General features: G+C 42.4%; 1 protein-coding gene across 3 annotated transcripts in view; it reads right to left on the reverse strand.

The window, feature by feature from the left end:
* The window catches only part of LOC112260354 (glycogen debranching enzyme), a 32279-nt gene that overhangs the window by 14672 nt on the left and 1862 nt on the right, over positions 1-15745 (reverse strand). For 2 of the 3 annotated variants that reach the window (XM_024435393.2, XM_024435391.2), the window contains exons 2-13: positions 14597-14755; positions 7973-8183; positions 7681-7850; positions 6838-7041; positions 4831-5012; positions 4430-4541; positions 3731-3857; positions 3042-3144; positions 2826-2923; positions 2277-2416; positions 1344-1531; positions 1011-1134 (exon numbers count right to left, since the gene is read on the reverse strand). In XM_024435393.2, the coding sequence (XP_024291161.1) occupies positions 1011-1134; positions 1344-1531; positions 2277-2416; positions 2826-2923; positions 3042-3144; positions 3731-3857; positions 4430-4541; positions 4831-5012; positions 6838-7041; positions 7681-7850; positions 7973-8183; positions 14597-14681 (1744 nt within the window). In that variant the 5' untranslated portion in view covers positions 14682-14755. Of the gene's footprint in view, positions 1-139; positions 264-1010; positions 1135-1343; positions 1532-2276; positions 2417-2825; positions 2924-3041; positions 3145-3730; positions 3858-4429; positions 4542-4830; positions 5013-6837; positions 7042-7680; positions 7851-7972; positions 8184-14596; positions 14756-15745 lie in introns of those variants that run through there. The other variant, XM_024435392.2, reaches the window with a different exon arrangement.

Consider the following 15745-nt stretch of genomic DNA (forward strand, 5'->3'; position numbering starts at 1 on the left):
TGCAGTGATGCACTAACCTGGTCTCAGATCTGTTTGTGGTGTCTCACCAACTCCTATGGTCATTCATGACAACGACCAAAGGAGTTGGCAAGGCTGACCAAACCAGATCTGGGACCAGACTAGTGGTGTGTAGTCCTACCTCTGATGAGTGAGGTAATGCCTAGCTTATTTACAAAGACATTGTCCAGGTCCTCGCTGCCTGTGAACAGCTCAGCCACCACGTACAGACTGGGCATCGCCACACGAGCCACGTCCAACATGTACTACATGTCCACATCCACAGGCCAGTCAACAAGGGGTTAAATCACAGAGAGAGGGTGGAAGGAGGGGGTATAGGTTTAGGTTGAGGGAGGGAGGGAGGGAGAGAATGGATGGATGAGGGATAGGGAAGACGAAGTAGAAATGCAGGGAGGCGGCAAAGCTAAGCAGGAGAGGTTAGTGTGGAGGAGTGATGGATGGGGGGTCAAAGTGCAAAAGAAAACATGGCAAAAACCCAAAACAGAGACCAAACAAAGAGACAGAAAATGAGAAGAGGACCGACAAAGGGGTGAGGAAAACAACCAATTATAAAGGTCAAAAGGTCAATGAGGTGTTTAGACCAGGAAGTAAACGACAGGTGATATGTTTAATGCAAAAATGTTAATCAGACAGAGCAATAGTATGTGAAGTATCAGTGGGAGTAAGAGATGTAGTGAGAGAGACATGCAGAAAGAGACAAAAACAGAGATTTAGTGTCATGCCAAAACAAAACATTTTTGGTAACACTTTATTTTACACTCCTAATATGGTACTTGGCGTTTACTCGAAAATGATGTGGTAACCAACGATACTTTCTGGTACTTACGTTGAAGAAACAGGTAACAGATTATACAAAACGTAATTATGACGTGGTTTAAATACACATTTTCAATGTTAGTAAGTAAACACCAGATATGTCAAATAAAGTGTAACCTAGGGTTTCACCCCCACCACTCCAGTGCTTTGTCTACTACATGTTAACATCCGGGTACCTCTGACAAGACTGGTTATCCCCAGGCGGTTTACAAACACATTATCAATGAGCTCGCTGCCTGTAAAGAGCTCCGCGATCACATACAGGTTGGGCCTGACCGCCCTGGCTGCTGACAGCATGTGCTACGGAAGGAGAGTGGTTTCAGGAATGACATTGTTTTGTCCCTTTACAGCAAATGATCACTAACTTTATTCATACATCAAGTGTATCAATTGTTACCTTGGAAGATACTTACACGCAGTAACGCCATGCATTTCATAGAGAGAGGTATGGCATGGGCTACACGGATTGTAATAACAAACTAAAAGGACTCAGACTAAATGGAATGTACCTCAGCCACGTGCAGGGGGGTGGAGTGACAGTTGTCCAGGCGGACTCCTGCGAAGTGCTTGGCTGTGATCTCTGTGTACTTCTGCATGTGGGTCCACAGGTAGGGGCAGTCGTCGGGCTTGTCGCCATAGCGAAGCTTGACGCTGTCGCCCCAGCAGATCAGCTCTCTCCTGATGTACACGTTGGAGCCTGGAAAGAAGAAGAGGCATTCGTTTCTTGACGTTCTCAGGGACTGGGTAACACTGGGAATGATATTTACATCACACTGGCTCCCCCTTGTGGAATAATCAGGTTATCACTGGAATGGCATTGCTATTTCCAGCTTTAAATTATTATTATTTTTTAACTTTATTAAACCAGGCAAGTCAGTTAATAACAAATTCTTATTTACAATGATGGCCTACCCAGGCCAAACCCTAACCACGCTGGGCCAATTGTGAGCCGACCCTATGGGACACCCAATCACGGCCGGTTGTGATACAGCCCAGGATCGAACCAGGGTCTGTAGTGACGCCTCTAGGAACTGAGATGCAGTGCCTTAGACCGCTGCGCCACTCGGGAGCCTCCCCGAGTGACTCTCTGAAGTCTAAACTAAGCATTCTATATCACTTAGGCTACACATGGTAAGAAAGCAGTTGAGAGTGACTGGATCATGCATCTCCAGACTGTTTGGGTGCCAATGACCCAATAGAGAGACACGGATCTTTGACCTGATGAAATAAGTGAGTGTAAGGTATTATCATCTTCCTTAGCGGAAGATAAGATATCTCTGGATAAGAGCATCTTTTGAAATGATTATAATGTTTAGAACATTTTACTAAGCACCAACATCAGCAGAGCTGGGGCACAGTTGAGAAGACTTTTGTTGCTGTCCTATGTGCCAGCCGCGCACAATTTGGGAGAAGTGAATGAACGTCAAATAAAAAGTGCAAACCAGGCTCGGCAAAGTTTCTAAGAGGGTCGTCTCCCATCACCCAGCCGTTGTGAGCCAGGAAGTGACAGGCCTTGTCTGGCTGGTCCGTCATCTTCAGGTCATCCTCCAGGCTCGTCTCCTCGAACGGAAAGGTGAAGTATCTGTCAACGCACACACATTTATTGACTTGGAACCATAATGAAACGTGATTTGCATGTGCATTACTGCTTTGGCCCTGAGGAGGGAACTCCTGTAGAAAGAAGTTTAGCATGATACAATCTCTTATGTCAAGGATGGAACTTTTTTTATTCACTGCAGAGATTTCAATAAAGTTAATCTGCGTCTAACATTACAGTCAAAATACTGTGGGCCTTGTTTCTAAAGCAGTTTTTTAAATTAATGTGAGTGAAATAAACTAGGTAATGAAGCATTTTAACATCTACATACAGTCAGCACACAGCCTACCTCAGTGGTATTCAAACTTTTTCAGCGAGGACCCCATATTTTCGCTATATATATATATTTTTTTACGACCCCACTGCAGTTCCCCCGACCCGACCACTGGCCTACCTGGGAACAATAGGGTCTTTCCTGGTGACGGGGCCCAGTTTGGGTCCATGGTCAGCAAGGCGCTCATAAACTACATTTCCCACAATGCAGTTAGAGGCCTGGGTAGAAAGAAATAAGCAGAACAGAGAATTGTCAAATGGATGGATTACATTATCCAAACATGCATATGGAGCATACCAAAGCTACTGATGGGGGAGGGGGGGGGTTGGAACCTACCTTCTCCTGGTGGTGTATCATCTGTTGGTACTGCTCTTTATTGATCTCCTCAAGTCTCCCCCACAGCCTGTTACAGGCCTCCAGAATGGCTTGTGTACTGTGGCTGGACAGGGAAAAGGATTGACAGGCGCAGAATGAGACTTGGTTTTAGATTTGGGGGTTGATTCAGAATCCACTCAATGAACTGATGTAAAGTTAGGATCATCAACGTTGTCAATCCAAGTAACTACAGTCTGAAGTGTCAAACATAAGGCCCGCGAGCCTAATCAACACGGCGGTTTGAGTAAAACCCTTTTTGTTGTTTTTCTTCTTTCAATTGAAATGACTAAAACCAAATGGAAACTGAGTAGACATGATAACAGACCTACATTTATACAGTCTCTTCACTCTGTCCAGCTTGTTAACAATCACCCTAACAAAAGCTAGACAGTCAGGGAGCATTGAAAATTACCAAAACTGTAGGTAGAGGACTGTTTTCTGCACATTTTGCCGGCAAGGAAATATTTTTAAAACATTGTGCGGCCCTCCTTACCTCGTGGGAGACGAGTTCCAATGGGGCAAGGTGGTAAAATAGGTTTGACACTGCTGAACTAGACAGCACACACATTTATAAAGTACCAAACACGCACCAGGTTTGGGGTCAATTGCAAACTAAAGCATTGAGGAAATTGGAATTTCAATGTACCTACCTGTGAGGCACAAAGGTCTCCAGGGCAGAGTCCATGTCCACTTCGTTTCCGAAACGTCTGAACTTGGGGTCCTGAATGATCTTCAGTCCCTGTTTACCCCCAGTCTTCTTCTGGTCTGGTTTCTCTCCTGATTACAACCACATAATACCACAACCCATTCAATGAATGAATCAATACCAACACACATCATTTCTCTGATTGACAAGGGTAGTGGATTAGGTTGCATGTACTGTAGCTGCCAAAATTCATCTTAAAATAAAAATTGGATAACGATAAATTCAACAACAACATTTATGTGCTTTTTCTTTTTTATTGACTCCTTTTGTTTCACATCAGACATGGACAAACTCTCATTGAGGTAAGGTGCCTGTTTGACTGTAACTTGGATGTACTTCTCGTGCGAATCCATACACGGTCACTGTTTGGACAGGTGGAGCTCATGAGAAGGGGAGACGGTTACTCTTTCGCACAACCCTCTGGCGTTAGGGGTTTATAACACAGAGGTGTATTCATTAGTGCACGCCGGAAAACTTTTTGCAACGAAAGCGAGAGTTTCTTATTGGACAAGTCCCTCCCTGTTTCGGCCTTTTTGCTTCTGTTTGGTTCTTTCCGAATACATCCCAGTTATTATAATGAACAGCAGATGTCATGAACAGAAAGACAGAATAGTACACACAGCACTCAGTTGAATGCTCTCACCATCTGCGAGCAGGTCCCTGAACTCCTCCACAGCGCTTTCGATTCTGACCTGGAAGAACTCCCACAGCTTGATCTTGGGGAAGACCTGCCCCCACAGAACATCGCGGATTGCCTGAGAGAGAGAAAAATATACATAAAAACGGTTCAAGGTTCAGCTCTTCACAAACGGAGCTCACAATTTCATCGAGACAAAGCCAATAAGGTGATATGTGTAAGGCCTTGAGTTTTTCCTGACCACATCATGGCATGACCAGGAAAAACTCTGGACCCAGAGGGTTACAAAACTCAATAAACTTTCCTTAAGTTCCCGGTTTGAGGATTTTCAGGAGAAAAAATGAATTTTAGGAAGGTTTCTGGGAATGTTGCAACCCTAGCTGTGAAAGTGACCTTCAGACACTCACATTCAGGTGCCCCTCATTCTGGACCTGGGCGGGAAGGCCGTTAGCAGCGTACTTGGCATCAGCCATGTTGCAGGTCATGTGCCATATGGCCCGGTCCAGGACCCAGGCTGGCCTCAGGTGGGGGGAGTTGACCAGGTTGTAGCCACACTCAGGGTGCTCCTTGATCCATGGGCTGTTGGTGGCTGCACATGGAAGGGGAAGGGGACAATGCAAGAGTTACCACACAGACATCCTAAATGTTATGTAGGACATTGAGGCCTTTTGCCAAGGAATATTAAAGAGGTTAATATAGAGGTCAATGAAGGTTAATGGACTCTCCCTATGCAGACACTCCCTGATGATGTAAAAGCTAACCTTCTGTCAGTGGTAGGATAATCGTTGGGCATATGACTAAAATGCAGTCTTCACATTTTGCTGCCTTAAAATTAAATATATATTTTTTTTTATTTTTTAACCTTTATTAAACTAGGCAAGTCAGTTAAGAACAAATTCTTATTTACAATGACTGCCTACCGCGGCCAAACCCGGATGACGCTGGGCCAAATGTGCGCCACCCTATGGGACTCCCAATCACGGTCAGATGTAATACAGCCTGGATTCGAACCAGGAACTGTAGTGGCGCATCTTGCACTGAGATACAGTGCCTTAGACCGTAGCGGCACTCGGGAGCCTCAAAAAAGGGGATTCATTTCATTTTTTTTCTACAAATGTACACAACCTACTCCACATTTCCAAAGTGTAAAAAAGTATAGAAATTTTAATTTTAAAAATGTAAAAGTTGTCTTGATTGCGTATGTCTTCACACCCCAGAGTTAATACTTGTTCGAAGCACCTTTGGAAGCCATTACAGCTGTGAATAACATTGAATAAGATTCGAGCCAGGGTTGTGAGTATGAAAAGCATTCTAACCATAGTGTGTGCCTGCTTATGATATGAGCACATATGACAGAAAAGGGGAAATCTAACTAAGGTAACTATTTCATAATGTTACATCAAGTAACAGCAGAGCACACCCATTGGTTCAGCATGAGCTGCACAGATCACAGAGCAGACCAGTAGCCAGCCCAGGTTGGGTGTCAGCTAGCACATGGCCTTTAAGCTGCCATGGAGATAAGGTTTCTCTGACCATCCAACCTTTTACAATACTGGGCCTGGGCCAGAGAATTCTGTTTTCAAGCCTTTATACTCTCCAAGCCTTATCTCGGTTTTTTTGAAGCAGGCTAACTACACTGCACTATAATAAATGACCCTCGTTAGATAAACTTGCAAACCAAAAATGGTAACTGCACTAAACAGGAACAAGCAGACAATAGAAAAAAAACTCAACTACTAGGACAAAAGAAACCAATTCTGAACCAATGGCAACGAGTCCCTTTGACGCAGGTTCTATTCAAAACACATCTAATCATTCGGTGCATGAGTCAATGATTTCATTCTCCCTTTTTAGTTGAGCATGCTAGTCACAAAGACTCCACATAGTGTCTGCCTGAACTGCTATGCAACAGCTTGACTACAGAGCTGCACACAGTGGCTAGGTTGAAGTTCACCCATAACTAAGTTATGGCAGAATTATCGAGGGAGGGTATTTATAACATGGCACTCATCTTTAAAGCTTGCACTAGATCCTAGGACCATTTTTTTTGTGACTGTGGCCTTTCAATAGTGGCCTTTCCCTAGTCTATATTCAGTCAGAGGCATGCAGTATGCATTGTGATATTAGGAGTTCTGCTATGGCAACTTAGTCAACACACGACACTATACAGATAACAACCCCCCCCCCCCACACATGTAGAGGACTCTTAGGGGTGACTACTAAACTGTGAATTGTGAGACTCGCTAACAAACCCTGGTTATTTTCCTCTGAACTAACTGCTCTTTACGTATGGCCTCATTGTAACAGACTGCTGTAATCTAGTCGTTCAACCAAGGAGGGAGACGCACACCCACGTTCACGCCCCATCCCACCACCACACTCACACACGTCCATGCTCTCCCGCAAACACACACCTGTGTGATTGTAGACCACATCAGTGATACAGATCATGTTCCACTCTATCTTCAGTTTCTGCACCAACTCTCCCACATCTGTCCAGGTGTAGTTCTTTCCCGGTGGCGAAAACTCTGGGTTCAGGCTTAGTTGGTCAGCTAGGGAGTAGCAGGACCTGGATTTACCGAGCGTCTGCAGAGGCGTAAAGTGGATCATGTTGTAGCCTGGGAAACAAACAAAATATCTTAAAATCAACAATGTAATAAATGAGTACTATAAGAAATAACATGTTATAAGATATTATGAGACATATTTGAAGACATTAGCTGAATGTTCTTTATTCACATACATGTTTAGATTCATACAAACGACACAGGGAACACTGTCAATCATATGGCATCATGTATGTTACTTCTGTCACTTACTAGATGTAGGCATTTTGTAACCCGTCAGCATGTTAATGATTAACCTAGCCCTCTTTCAAGAATGGGATATTGCAGAATGACAAGGTGAAATGTAGTGTAAACATTGGCTTGAGACCTTGAACTACACTGTCGTCCATAAGTGGCCTAAGAAATTAGACTAACCCTGTTCATTGTGATTACATGGGATTCAAAATTCCAAGTGAGACAATGCACTAAAATAGTATTCTTCGCTCGTGATCCTGGAAGACCGCCGTGTGTGCAGGCATTACACATCTGACCCACCTAATTTAGTTGACGACTAGTTGATCAATTGAATCGGGTATTAAAGTCCGGGGTTGGAACAATTAAAGCCCTACACAGACTAGACAGCCTTCAAAAGGACACAACAGGTAAAGGCAGGCTTGCAAAAAGATGGTCCCCTGTCCCCTGCTCTCTCACCAGACTCCTTAGCCACCCTCAGTCTGTCTGGCCAGTCATCCAGGTGCCCGAGGCATTTGGACAGGTAGGTCTGGATGGTGATACAATCCAGATGGACGTGGTGGTTGTCAGCTCCGGCACGCAGCACTGGGTCCACCACCACGTAGCCACCGCCTGACTTCTCCTCGTGGCTGGGGGGGGATGAATATTTAGTTAAAACATGAAGCTCCAATGAGTTGCCTAGTGATGCCGTGTCTCATAGAGAACTGGAATATGAATGCTGCATGTCGTCTGTATCACAATAGCGTCTCACCCGTGACCAAAGTTGTATTGGTACGATCCAGCGATCTGTAGGTCTAGGGAGCAGAACTTGTCAGAGTCGTCCTCTCTTCCCGTGGGGTTGTGCCAGTCCAGGGCCCGGAAGGTGTGACGGTCAAAGTGTTCCCCTGGGGCGGGGTAGTTAGTCTGCACGTGCACATGTTTCCCCTGGAGAGTAGGGCCCAGACGGAACTGGAGCTCAAAGCCTTAGAAGAAACATATGGTACAAACAAGGCCTGAGGATACAATACATTCCATAGCATATGATAAAAGTACACAACTCGACAGATATGTCCTCAGGTATTACTCGGCTAACATCCCCAGATTGTAATGGCAGATCTAGCTAAAAGCATGGCGCAAGGCACATGGATCGAGTTACGTCGCCCCTTCCCCCATGCTTTCGAATGCACCACTAACTGATACAATCCCTTCCAATTTACAATTGTTCACTAATTCAGGACATTTTGCACATCGCTATTCATGAACCAGCTAACAAATTTGGGACCAATTTCCCCAGACATATTTAGCCTAGTCCCGGACAAAAAAAAGAATCTTCAATGGAGACTCTCTAATGACATTACTTTTTAGTCCCGTATTTAGCCTAATCTCTGGACACCACCCCTTAAAGTCTAGTTGCCACCATGCCTGTTTTGAAACCCAGACACTCCAACCCTGTTGCCACTGTTAAGGGGATAGAAGAATGTCTTTAGTGGTCACACCAGTACCGCATTAGTCATGTAAACACCTTACTCTGCTGATCTTAAATCGGTGTACGGGCATAACGGAAGTAAACATACGCTGATTAAAACACGTGGTTTTCTGAGCAAAACTTTCTAATTATTAGGCCATGTCAACACCTTAAATCAGATTACATTAAAATCAGATCCAACAACAATATCGAGGGCCTAGAAATCCGTGGCTTAAAAACAAAGGTGTCATTGTACACGGATGATGCCTGTTTTCTTTTAAATCCACAATTTGAATCCCTCCACAGCCTCATAGAGTATCTAGATACTTTTCTAACCTCTCTGGATTACAACCAAATGATGATAAGTTTACTTACTATATTACGTACTACATTAAGTCTTTCGTCAATATCCCAGTTTACCTATATGCTTATGGGCTTGCTTACACCTAATGGCTTGTTTTGTAAATTCTATGAGTAAAATATGTCATTTTATTTGGAAGGGCAAGCCAGATAAAATATAACGGGCTTATTTATATAATGAACACGACTGGAGGGCAGATATTATTAAATATTAAAGCATTAAACATCTCACTTTAAGGCTTCAGTCATACAAAAAGTTATACATGGCCTTTTTCCCTTTATTCAGATTACAACCTCTCACTTTCAGTTATTTGAAAAGGAAACAATCTCCAAAATATCGCTATTTTTAAAATAAGCCATATAAATTTGGTTGCAATTTCAGTTTAATCCATCAGAAAAGACAGAACACATATTACAACAAATATTATGATTAAACTCAAATATACGAATTGATGAAAAAAAACTATATTTTGGGAAAAAAAATAAAAAAGGTATGATCAATGTAAATGATATCATGACTGGTGGAGTGATATCACACATGCAGCTAATGAAAATATATGGAAATGCTTTACTCAGAATTACAACCAACTAATTTCAGCAATACCACAAAATGGAAGAGGCAAGTGGAAGTGGGAGAAAGTAAGGAACCTGTCTGTCCGACCTGCATTAAAGACCAAAACTGGCTAAAGAAAATTTTGATATAGTATATACGTTTCATTTAAGGACCAAAAAAACTGTGCCATATAAACTCAGCAAAAAAATGTCCTCTCACTGTCAACTGCATTTATTTTTCAGCAAACTTAACATGTGTAAATATTTGTATGAACATAACAAGATCAACAACCGAGACATCAACTGAACAAGTTCCACAGACATGTGACTAACAGAACTGGAATAATGTGTCCCTGAACAAAGGGGGGTCAAAAGTAAAAGTCAGTATCTGGTGTGGCCACCAGATGCATTAAGTACTGCAGTGCATCTCCTCCCCGTGGACTGCACCAGATTTGCCAGTTCTTGCTGTGAGATGTTACCCCACTCTTCCACCAAGGCACCTGCAAGTTCCCGGACATTTCTGGGGGGAATGGCCCTTGTCCTCACCCTCCGATCCAACAAGTTCCAGACGTGCTCAATGGGATTGAGATCCGGGCTCTTCGCTGGCCATGGCAAAACACTGACATTCCTGTCTTGCAGGAAATCACACACAAAACGAGCAGTATGGCAGGTGGCATTGTCATGCTGGAAGGTCATGTCAGGATGAACCTGCAGGAAGGGTACCACATGAGGTAGGAGGATGTCTTCCCTGTAACGCACAGCGTTATGATTAACTGCAATGACATCAAGCTCAGTCTGATGATGCTGTCACACACCGCCCCAGACCATGACGGACCCTCCACCTTCAAATCGATCCCGCTCCAGAGTACAGGCCTCGGTGTAACGCTCATTCCTTCGACGATAAACGCGAATCCGACCATCATCCCTGGTGAGACAAAACCGAAACTCGTCAGTGAAGAGCACTTTTTGCCAGTCCTGTCTGGTCCAGCGAAGGTGGGTTTGTGCCCATAGGCGACGTTGTTGTCGGTGATGTCTGGTGAGGACCTACCTTACAACAGGCCTAAACAAGCCCTCAGTCCAGCCTCTCTCAGCCTATTGCGGACAGTCTGAGCACTGATGGAGAAATTGTACGTTCCTGGTGTAACTCAGGAGGTTGTTGTTGCCATCCTACACCTGTCCCGCAGGTGTGATTTTCGGATGTACCGATCCTGCAGGTGTTGTTACACGTGGTCTGCCACTGCAAGGACAATCAGCTGTCTGTCCTGTCTCCCTGTAGCGCTGTCTTAGGCGCTTCATAGTACGGACACTGCTATTTATTTCCCTGGCCACATCTGTAGTCCTCATGCCTCCTTGCAGCATGCCTAAGGCACGTTCACGCAGTATTCATAACTGTGACCTTAATTGCCTACCGTCTGTAAGCTGTTAGTGTCTTAACGACCATTCCACAGGTGCATGTTCATTCACTGTTTATGGTTCATTGAACAAGCATGGGAAACAGTGTTAAAACCCTATACAATGAAGATATGTGAAGTTATTTGGATTTTTAATAATTATCTTTGAAAGACAGGGTCCTGAAAAATGGACGTTTCTTTTATTGCTGAGCTTAGATTGCAGTTGGGAAGAGATTTCGATTCCATGGCACATGGCTTATGAACTGATACACACAACAGCTCTGGATTCAAAACTTAGAGTTTTCCATTTAAATTATTATATCAAATTCTTGCAACCAATAGAAAATTATATACAATACCAGTCAAAAGTTTGGACACACCTACTCATTCAAGGTTTTTAAAATCATTTTGATTCTATTCTACATTGTAGAATAATAGTGAAGACATCAAAACTATGAAATAACCCATATGGAATCATGCAGTAACAAAAAAGTGTTCAACAAATCAAAATATATTTTATTTTTGAGATTCTTCAAAGTAGTCACCCTTTGTCTTGATGACAGCTTTGCACACTCTTGGCATTCTCTCAACCAGCTTGATGAGGTAGTCACCTGGCATGCATTTCAATTAACAGCTGTGCCTTGTTAAAGTTAATTTGTGGAATTTCTTTCCTTCTTTATGCGTTTGAGCCAATCAGATGTGTTGGGACAAGGTAGGGGTAGAATACAGAAGATAGCCCTATTTGGTAAAAGACCAAGTCCATATTATGGCAAGAACAGATCAAATAAGCAAAGAGAAACCACAGTCCATCATTCATTTAAGACATGAAGGTCAGTCAATCCAGAACATTTCAAGTTTCTTCAAGTGCAGTCGCGTGTGTGGTTCCCACCGTGAAGCATGGAGGAGGAGGTGTAATGAGTGGTGGTGCTTTGCTGGTGATACTGTCAGTGATTTATTTAGAATTCAAGGCACACTTACCCAGCATGGCTACCACAGCATTCTGTAGCGATACACCATCCCATCTGGTTTGCCCTTCATGGGACTATCTTTTATTTTTCAACAGGACAATGACCGAACACACCTCCAGTCTGTGCAAGGGCTATTTGACTAAGAAGGAGAGTGATGGAGTGCTGCATCAGATAACCTGGCCTCCACAATCACCCGACCGTAACCCAATTGAGATGGTTTGGGCTGGGAAGGACCACAGAGTGAAGGGAAAAAAACTAAATAAGAATGTTGGAAAAAACATTCCAGGTGAAGCTGGTTGAGAGAATGCCAAGAGTGTGCAAAGCTGTCATCAAGGCAAAGGGTGGCTACTTTGAAGAATCTCAAATATAAAATATATTTTGATTTGTTGAACACTTTTTTGTTACTGCATGATTCCATATGGGTTATTTCATAGTTTTGATGTCTTCACTATTATTTTACAATGTGGAAAATAGTAAAAATAAAGAAAAACCTTGAATGAGTAGGTGTGTCTAAACTTTTGACTGGTACTGTATATATTTACAAAAAAAATATGGGAGATTGGAAATTATGCAGACAATTACATTGATGGAAGCCACAATCTGCAATATTAAAGCTGATCTACCTCCCCCAAAAGTTGAAATAAATGAAACAGGTAGCCTGATTTCAGATGTGTCCATGAAAAAAGGATTATTACGAAAATAGTTATTTCTGCAAAGCATGTAAACATTTAAATCAAACTATTACAGAGCATTTGGAAAGTATTCAGACCCCTTCACTTTTTCCACATTTTGTTACGTTACTGCCTTATTCTAAAATGGATTACATTTTAAAATCCTCATCAATCTACACACAATACCCATAATGACAAAGCGAAAACAGCTTTAAAATGTTTTGCAAATGTATTAAAAATACAGAAATACCTTATTTACAGAAGTATTCAGACTCTTTGATAGGAGAGCTCAGGTGCATCATGTTTCCATTGATCATCCTTGAGATGTTTCTACAACTTGATTGGAGTCCACCTGTGCTAAATTCAATTGATTGGACATGATTTATAAAAAGGCACACACCTGTCTATATAAGGTCCCACAGTTGACAGTGCATGTCAGGGCAAAAACCAAACCCTGAGGTTGAAGGAATTGTCCGTAGAGCTCCAAGAGAGGATTGTGTCGAGGCACATATCTGGGGAAGGGTACCAAAACAATTCTGCAGCATTCTAGGTCCCCAAGAACACAGTGGCCTCCATCCTTCTCAAATTGAAGAAGTTTGGAACCACCAAGACTCATTCTAGAGCTGGCCTTGGTCAGGGAGGTGACAAAGAACCCAATTGTCACTCTGACAGAGCTCCAGAGTTCCTCTGTGGAGATAGAACTTTCCAGAAGGCCAACCATCTCTGCAGCACTCTACCAATTTGGCCTTCACGGAGCAAAGAACAGAGAGACCCTTGATGAAAACCTGCTCCAGAGTGCTCAGGACATCAGACTGGGGCAAAGGTTCACCTTCCAACAGGACAACAACCCTAAGCACACAGACAAGACAATGCAGGAGTGGCTTCGGGACAAGTCTCTGAATGTCCTTGAGCGGCCCAGCCAGAGCCCGGACTTGAACCCAATCGAACATCTCTGGAACGACCGGAAAATAGCTGTGCAGCGACGCTCCCCATCCAACCTGACAGAGCTTGAGAGTATCTGCAGAGAGGACTGGGGAAACTCCCCAAATACAGGTGTGCCAAGTTTGTAGGGTCACACCCAAGAAGACTCGAGGTTGTAATCTCTGCCAAATATGCTTCAACAAAGTACTGAGTAAAGGGTCTGAATACTTATGTAAATGTGATATTTCAGTTTTTAATACATTTGCAAAAACTTCTAAAAGTTTTTTTTTGCTTTGTCATTAGGGTGTATTGTGTGTAGATTGATGAGGGAAAAAAACAATGTAATCCATTTTAGAACAAGGTTGTAATGTAACAAAAATGTAGAAAAAGTCAAGGGGTCTGAATACTTTTGGAAATTCACTGTGTTAATCTGACTATTCACAATAATCATATTATAGTGTGCATGTAACTAAACAAATTCTTTCTGATCTCTGAAAATAGGTACCGCTAATAAGCTCAGCAGCAGCTGCCTTATCAAGTGTGGTTGAGCCTGCACAGTTGCTCAACTGGAAGATTCTGAATGATACTGGATCTCTACTTGTTCAATCCGGTTTTCGCTGTGCATCTGTAGCTGTGGTTTACGAAAAGCATCGACAATGAAAGCGGTTATTCAAATCCTCTAAACCAGAATCTTGTCTTAAAGAAGCAAACTATGTTGGATATATCTCATAATAGACTCACGTTACCAGATATCACATAGGATTAAAACGTGTCTGAATCCATGCCATCATTTGGACTATAATAAACTAAAAGACAACTCCCACATCACAAAAACAACAAAACATAGAAAAAAAACTGCGATGCAAACAAGACTAGGACATGTGTACATATCCGCCTGCACCCACACTCCTCAAACCCCATGGGCTAGCTACAGAAATAGAACACTGGCAAATATTTCTACCAGTATCATATTTAAATACCACTTAAAATATCACGTTATTCTCATTCTCAATAAGTCAATATCATGGTAGCCTAAGCCATGCATAAATGGGAAAAATGTTCAGGTACCTTGGTCCAGGCGGAAGAGTGTCCTTCCCAGCTGTTCCATATCTCTGAGGACCAGGACTCTGACTTGTTTCGCCTGGAGGGACATTTTGACTTTCCCTATATAGGACGCCCTTTACTGTACAGGGGATGATGCTTTGGAATTTTAGTTCTCGAGACCCCCTTGTGGGGAAAAAAAGAGAGTCATGTGTCACCAGCCATCAGCCCATGTTTCCAAATACATTCATATTGACATTTGACTCACATCTTTCTCTCTCCACATAAGCTACATATATTTCTGAACATTCAACATGTTCAATTTCTGTTGTACAGTCTGAGGCCAGTCTATTCCCCAGAATATGCATGACTACATCACAACCAGTGGAAAATTGAAGCAATTAACATACATTCTATTCCAGCTGTCTAAAAATAGTTACAAACTGGAATAGGCTGCTGCTAAAATGTAACACAATATTGTTGACACATTGTGACAGCTCACATGGTGTGGTTGAAATTGGACTAGTGGATCAAGTTCTTAAAGATCAATGCATTTGTAATTTGAAAAAGTCACTACAAAAGGTGAAGTGCTTAGAAGTGGAGCTGTCAGCCTTATCCAAAAGTGGAAAACATGTGCAAACTAAATCAAAACATACAGCACCAGTCAAAAGTTTGGACATATCTACTCATTCAAGGGTTTCTTAAATTGTTTTACTATTTTCTACATTGTAGAATAATAGCAAATACATCAAACCTATGAAATAACCCATATGGAATCATGTAGTAACCAAAAAAAGTGTTCAACAAATCAAAATATATTTTATATTTGAGATTCTTCAAAGTAGCCACCATTTGCCTTGATGACAGTTCTTGGCATTCTCTCAACCAGCCTCATGAGGTAGTCACCTGTAATGCATTTCAATTAGCAGCTGTGTCTTGTTAAAAGTTTATTTGTGGAATTTCTTTCCTTCTAAATGTGTTTGAGCCAATCAGTTGTGTTGTGACAAGGTAGGGTTGGTATACAGAAGATAGCCCTATTTGGTAAAAGACCAAGTCTGTTATATGGCAAGAACAGCTCAAATAAGCAAAGATAAATTACAGTCCATCATTACTTTAAGACATGAAGGTCAGTCAACCTGGAAAATTTCAAGAACTTTCAACATTTCTTCAAGTGCA

Source organism: Oncorhynchus tshawytscha, linkage group LG10, assembly GCF_018296145.1.
Source record: "Oncorhynchus tshawytscha isolate Ot180627B linkage group LG10, Otsh_v2.0, whole genome shotgun sequence".
NCBI lineage: Eukaryota > Metazoa > Chordata > Actinopteri > Salmoniformes > Salmonidae > Oncorhynchus > Oncorhynchus tshawytscha.